We start from the raw sequence: 7,247 nt of genomic DNA, 5'->3' as shown, positions 1-7,247 counted from the left end.
CATACATTAAGTGGGAAAAGGCAGCTGCAATATCACATGGCTGCTCTAAAAACACAGGGAAGGAAAAATGTCAACAAGCAAAGACTTATAGTAACTCCCCTTTCTTGTTCAGTTAATTTTACAAAGGGAACTTAATTCAAAATTCAAATGTAATACATGATACATATATAAAACCTAATTTGAAAGTTAAAAAAATCTCATGTCATAAATATGGTATTTACATATACTCAATAATTTACTAATTTTTACTAATAGAAAAATATGGTATTCATAATCATTTAAAGTTCACTCAGTTATTTTAACAAAGTTGCTAATTTATGTTAATAATTTATTACAAAAGCCAAATGAGGGAAATTCAATTAATTTTGTTACCATAGCATTCAGGTTATTGCTATTGACAAGTCTGCATTATTTAACAAATAATTAAGCTCTATGGTTAATGTGAAAAACTCAACTTTTATAAACCAAACATTCCACTTCATGGACTGCAGAAATAACCTACTGTGCCACAAGGATTAAAGATGGTGATAGGAGAGTAAGAACAATATACCCACTTTTATTCTAAGGGCAAGATCATGCGTACTGGGACACTGATTCACTGTAACACAACCATAACATTTCAAGTACATTACAGAATTTTCATCAGTCAAATTTTAAAAATTTCAAGTAGAAAAAAGTAATTCTAAAATATGTTCCGATCAGTTTAAATATCCAAAAAGTTCAGTCCCCATTCAGAAACAGATAAACAGTATATTTATTAAATGAGTTAAGACAAATAAACTTTACAAATAGACAAATAATAAAAGGCTCAGTGGCTAAAATAGATGGTAAGCATCATTAAAAGAAATCAACACCATCATGGTATCTCAGTTGGCTTACACGTGTAAAAAGAAATTTTCAAAGAGCAGTTTCACAGAAATGAAGCCAGTTTTTTTTTTCTTATAAACAAATCACCATTTCTTGGTTCAAAACTGACATCTGTTATGAAAATTACCATATCACATATTTGTAAGATGACAAGGAGTAACTCATCTTCAAAGTGCAAGTTAAGTCTATTTACAACCACAAAAAAGGCAATGATGAGGAGAAAGGATTTTTAAAAAATATACAAAGATTAAAAACATTTGGGATGCAAAATTAAACAATTTTTTGGTTAGAGGATAAAAGAGAAAAAGTGATTGAATTACAGATGCTGATTTCAGCTATACATATATAATGGGATCCAAGATCTTTAACAGCTTGCTTGCATTTTTTTTTCTACTTACATAATGCTCTGGAAATTTCTGGTAGAAATTACAGTGTCTCAAAGAGAGAAATACACACTAAGTATGTCTTGCTACTACTTCATGGATGTCATAAGACCCGTTTATGGATTAGAGTTGGTGTAAAAAGCCATTGCCTTGAGTTGAAAAATGAATACTGTAAAAGCTCAATACAAATCCTCCAAAGCACATGCACTTCTAAATCTTTTGGTAAATACATTCATATTTAAGCATAACCAAAATTAAAGAGAAAACTGAAAATATCTCCCTTTTCTCTATTCCCTATGCCTTATAGGCTTTTCTAGTTGATAGGGTCAATATTTAGAGTAGAAAGGGTTCTTCGAGTTAGTCTAGTCCACCACCCTCCTTTAGGATTAATGATTTTCCCAAGGTCATGCAGCACGTTAAAGGCAAAACCGGTACTAGAAACCAGGTCTTGACACCTAGCCTGGTATGCTTTCCAGCATATCATGCTATCTCTTTTTACAGTATAATTCGCATAAATACCTGATAAATAAATGTACAATTACAAATGCTGACAGAGCCAATGTGTTTCTGAGACTTGCAGAGGATTACTGCAAAGGATTGATGGAGAAAAAAAGATTTTCCCCCACCCACCAAAAATATCAAGCACCATCAACTAAATGTTTCTTTGCTGGGTCAGATGTTGTAGTAGTCCTCGCGTAAACTTTATGTCAGCCTGAGGATTGTATACCTGGTGAAATCTGGGCCCTAACACAATGCCAGTTCCTAAAAGGTAAAGACAGAGGCAAAAAAGGGGGGAAAGTAGACAAAAGAAAGAAAAGACAAAGAATCGAATTGGCTTAGAAATGGGCATTCCAGCATATGGTTAATTATTATATCTATATATGACCTTTTTCATCTTTTCATATCATCTCATTTTACCTAAGTTGTTATTTGGCCACTTAAGAATTAAAATAAATGTATCAGAGACAATTGTGGTCAAAAAAACTGTGAGACTATTTTAGACAAACTAAACTCAATGAAGAATATGTTGAGTGGTGAAATTGTGATAATTTTCTTAATCTGGTTCTACTAGATTATCACCTAGGAATTTAAGCAGTACTTCATAGGGCTGTTATCACCTTGAAACTTATTCCAATTGTGGCTAAAAAGAACAGACTGTTGCACCATATATGCAGAATTGAGTAAAGAAGCTGAAATGCCTTTTAAAAAAACATTGCCGTGAATTTATTTAATAAAAGGGAGATTTATTTATGTTTACAAACAAGTTTCAAAAACAAAAGGAAAACATGTATGCTTCTACTTATTAACCTTTTTCAAAATGCCAACAGCCCTCATGCTGTATGAAGGTTTCTAAGGATTTATTAGAAAAATCAATACAGTTCACTCACAGTTCACCAAGACATCACTGAACTAACATGTTTAGACAAAAACATAAAGGACTAAGGTTCTCTTGTGGTCTGAGAGCTTGATTTACTTTGATTTGCCTGAAACAACAAAAGCATTTCAAGCATCTTTCATTATGCAGTTGATGTCCCACATTAAACAATCTACCAAATTCTGAACAAAAAGGTTATTAGCAAGTTTTCAAAAATTTTAAAAATTAAACAGTTGTTTCAAAACCATTAAGTAGTAAATGTATTTAAGAAACTAATTAGAACAGATGCCATAACTTTATTAGAACACCACTGCTCATGTTTTTTTTTGTTTTGTTTTGTTGTTTTTTTGTTTGTTTTTTTAAACAAAGCATTAGTGTTATCTATTTGGCTATTAGTATTAGCAATTTATCTACAATATTTAACAAGGTAAATTGTAGGCAAAAATTTAGTACAGTTTCAATAGAAACACCCTTTTTTAATTTTTCCTGAAAATAGAGCAGTATTTGAAGGACTAATTTTTCTCTGCATCAGTGATAAGGAAGCTTCCCATCTATGAACAGGAACAAAAAAAGTATCTACAAACCTTGTAAACAGATCTGTATCATTTATAAACATAAATAATCCAATTTATTAACAGCCAACAGCAGAAATTAAAGTATCAATTCTATGATCCAGGGCTCTTTGCCTGCCCAGCTTTACTCCTCCCTCTCTCCCATCCAGGGTTGAGATAAACTAAAGCTCTCCTAACAAACTGTTCAGGACCATTCTTAGTACTACCGATGATCCACAGGTCCACTTATGCTGAGTTACTGTTCATCTGTCAGTTCATTTCTCCCACCCCCCAAAAAGCACCCTCAGTCTGGCAGAAAGCTTTGCGTTTTTTTAAAAAAATAAATCTACATTCGTACAAGTGTGTCTTCTGTTGAAGTCCAAAGACAAGAATACTATCTTGTCCGTCACAATATGTGAAGACCCAGTTTCAATTTGTTTCTTTACAATGCAGCTAGTGTGTTAGCATTCAGCTTACAATCAGAGTGCTGTTTCCAGACTATGTAGTGGGCTTCCTGGGGATGAAGAGGTAGCAGACTTGTTCATTTCTATCGTAAGGTAAATCCCGCTGTCAACAGCATTGTTATTTTTGTTGGGAGAGGGTGGAGGGCTGGAGTTACGTTTTGTAGGAGCATCATCTTCAGCATCAGTGTCATCAATAAGGGGGATATGAGGCTCTGAATCTTCTATCCTAAACTCAGGATGTGTCATAAAGTTGTGAATCGAACTTCTTGATTCCGGTTTTTCTAACCCTTCATATAAAGAACTACGAAATGCATTCACCACTCGAATCTGTAAATACCAGGAAACAGAAAAATGTCAGTACGCTATTAGCTTAACCAAAAGGTGGTGCATTTATGAGTCTGAATCCACAAACAGCTAGGTATGAGTGAATCATATTTGCATGTAATGCAGTGGAACTTGCAATACACTGTAAAAAAATGAATATTTTAGTAGGACACTACAAAACAACAAAACCACATACTCTAAGAATTAAGAGATAAGAATTTGAAGTAATATTAAGAAAATCTCATTGTCACTGGCTAAAATTTAATAGCCATTTTATAGGATTTTTTCCCCTAAGAAAACAAAATTGAACAATAAACAAACAAAACAAAAACTTAACCATACACAAGCTTTAGCTGATTTAAAAAAAAAAAAAGTAAATTTGAAAACAATTTAAATAAGTTAAACGAAGTCAAGCACAGAGGGTTATTATTTATCATGCTAGGAATTAGGGTGCCACCAACTATGAAAAAGCCAAGCAAATATAAGCTGAATGCCACAATGAACTCACATCTACCCCACTATTCCCATGGGGTGTAAAATAAAAGTAAAGACAAAGCCCAAACAAATATCTATAAAATGCCATTAAACAGCTATAAATATTTGAGTATATGCCATTTGTCTATGAAGTGTTTTTCTCTACAATAGGTTAAAACTTAAATCAATTTATATATTATAACTCACTAGACAAAACTGACTTAAAACAAAAACAAAAACAGAAAGACACTCTCTGGGATTTTTGTGTGAAATAATTTCCAAGGAGAAGACACAAATATTTTTGTATCTAAACATATAGCTTAACAATTCACTCTCTTTCACAGAAGTCTGCTGTATGGATGAAGAGAGATTACTGGGCAAAGCAACTAAAAAAATATCACCACACAAACTGACATTAGGTTTCATTCATTAATCCACTGTCATGCAGACTTTCAAAAAAAGTGGATAAAATTCAAATAGTTGAACATCTATATATCAATCTAATGAATCCTGTTTAATGAAGACATCACTTACTCATAAGAAAAGTAACCAACATTGACATTCCAGATAAAAAAAAGTAGTCACCAAAATAATCTCAAAATAATAATAAAATTAATAAATTTCAAACAGACATTTGAATGTATTTTTTCATAAATATTTTAACATATCCATCACCTCAGTTACCATTTGTGTGTGTAGTGAGAAGTCAGACTTCTACCCTCAGAGAAAATTCAATTATACAGTATACTATAGTCACCATCCTGTACATTAGGTCTCCGTAACTTACTCATCTTGTATAACTCAAACTTGTTACCCCTTGACTAACTTCTCCCCACTCCCCCCTATCCTCTGGGAACCACCATTTTACTCTCTGCTTCTATGAATTTGACTATTTTAGATTCTACTTCTGAGAATTTATCCAAAGGAATGAAAATCAGAATCTTGAAGATATACCTGCACTCCTATGTTGCCTGCTGCATTACTCACAATAGTTAGGGCATGGAAACAACTTTACATGTCCATTGATAGGTGAATGGATAAAGGAAATGTAGTGCATTTATACAATGGAAGATGATGCAGCTTAAAAAGCAAGGAATCCTCTCATTTGCAACAGCATATGCTCAGTTCTGATTAAAACCTCATCTCTCAAAGTTGTCTTGCCTGATTTACTAGGTCCTGTGTGGGGGCTGCGTTACAACTTGTTCACTCAGCCCTTTATACAGAGAAAAAGAGAATAGCATAGTCGACATAGGAAGACAGAGGTGAAATGCCTGAGTGTGAATTCCAGCTCTGCCACTTACTAGCTAAGTGATTTCCTCAACTATAAAATGGGAAATAACAGTGGCATCAACCTTATGGGGTTGCTAAGGGAGATTAAATTAGTTTGTACATATACACACTCAGAACAGTGTCAGCTCCCAAGTATCAACATCAGGGCTTCTCACACTTTAATGTGCACAGGAAGCACCTGGGTTCTTGTTAAAATGCAGAGTCTGACTGGGGGTGGGGGTGGGGGGGGGAAGACCCTGCATTTCTAAGAAGCTCCCAGATACAGTAGAATCTCTTCGTCCATAATTCACACTTTGAGCTGCAATCACCTACTCTACTTGTGGTGCTACTTTATATCATATGCTAATTTATAATTCTGTCCTATCCTTGTGTTTATACTTTAGTCCCTTCACTTGGCAGACTATTACCAGCAAATAGATTTTCCATTTCCTTTACTGATGTTCCGCATTTACTAAGACATAGTGTTTTACATATGGTGTGAAAACAATGCCTACTAAATATACCATTATAATCATTCATTTAATTGTTTTTTAATGTGAAATCTTGCAAATTTTACAATTCATACACACACACACACACACACACACACACACACACACACACATTTAACAAGTATCCCGATCGTCCTAATAATAAACTATGCAGTTAAAAAAGCAAAAAGATAACCTCCTCAAAAAAATAAAAATATCTGTTGGTGTCAGTGGTCAGTAGGCACAGAGAACACACATTGGAGGATCAGCCAGCAAACCTGGGTGGGTGATGAGAGCTGTCCAAGAGGACCCTGGAGTTGTTACTTCCTTGACTTGGTTGCAGACAATGCTGCTAATAGAGCTAGAGAAATAATTAAGTTTTCTGTTTTGTTTTGACCAGTGTGGGTAGAGGGGAATAGTAAAGAATCAAGGGGGAAATAAATCAATTTATGGAATATGTTAAATTTGAGGGGCTGCAGAACATCCAAGTGAAGAAAGTTAGAGCTCAGGAGAAAGGCTTGACTTAAGTTGGTGATGTGGGCGTCAGCAAAGCTCTAGGAAGGGCAGTCTGAAGAGCAGTCAGTGTGTGCGCACATAATCACATACACAATCCGTGGCAGGTACGATTACATTCTTTTTTATCAAAATTTTTCAATGTTTAAGAAAATTTTCTTTCTGAAAGAATTTACTACATTATATGAGAACATCAGGGGTTGAAAGGTTACTCGAATACTTTCTCTTAACCACTTTATAAATGGTGAAACTGAGCATCCAGGACGGGTGGTTGACCTGTCACATTACTCCTAATCAGTATCAAAATGTCTTGGAATCAAGTTTCCTGGACTCCCAATTACAGGTTCTTTGGAAGTAAGAGAACACGTGGACATTAACATTATAGCTAACTTCACTAGAATAAAACACTTTCTAAGGTTAAGGTTAATGCTGTCTTCCTCTGACTTCACTACTTGGCCACATGATGACATGACATATAAAGGACAGCTCCGAATCCTCCAAAGCAAAGCCATTTCAAAGAACAGTTCTCACATTAG

At 34.4% G+C, this 7,247-nt stretch overlaps 1 protein-coding gene across 6 annotated transcripts in view; it reads right to left on the bottom strand.

Annotated features, from left to right (window-relative positions):
- Positions 1-730: 730 nt before the first annotated feature.
- Positions 731-7,247, bottom strand: part of ATP2B1 (ATPase plasma membrane Ca2+ transporting 1) — a 129,892-nt gene continuing 123,375 nt past the window's right edge. For all 6 annotated transcript variants that reach the window (XM_036299080.1, XM_036299079.1, XM_036299081.1 and 3 more), the window contains one exon: positions 731-3,967. In XM_036299080.1, coding sequence (XP_036154973.1) covers positions 3,656-3,967 — 312 coding nt within the window. In that variant the 3' untranslated portion in view covers positions 731-3,655. The remainder of the gene's footprint in view (positions 3,968-7,247) is intronic.

The sequence above is a fragment of the Myotis myotis genome, unplaced genomic scaffold (assembly GCF_014108235.1).
Source record: "Myotis myotis isolate mMyoMyo1 unplaced genomic scaffold, mMyoMyo1.p scaffold_m19_p_3, whole genome shotgun sequence".
NCBI lineage: Eukaryota > Metazoa > Chordata > Mammalia > Chiroptera > Vespertilionidae > Myotis > Myotis myotis.
The sequence above is the reverse complement of the archived record's forward strand: the minus strand, read 5'-3'. Positions and strand labels throughout refer to the sequence as shown.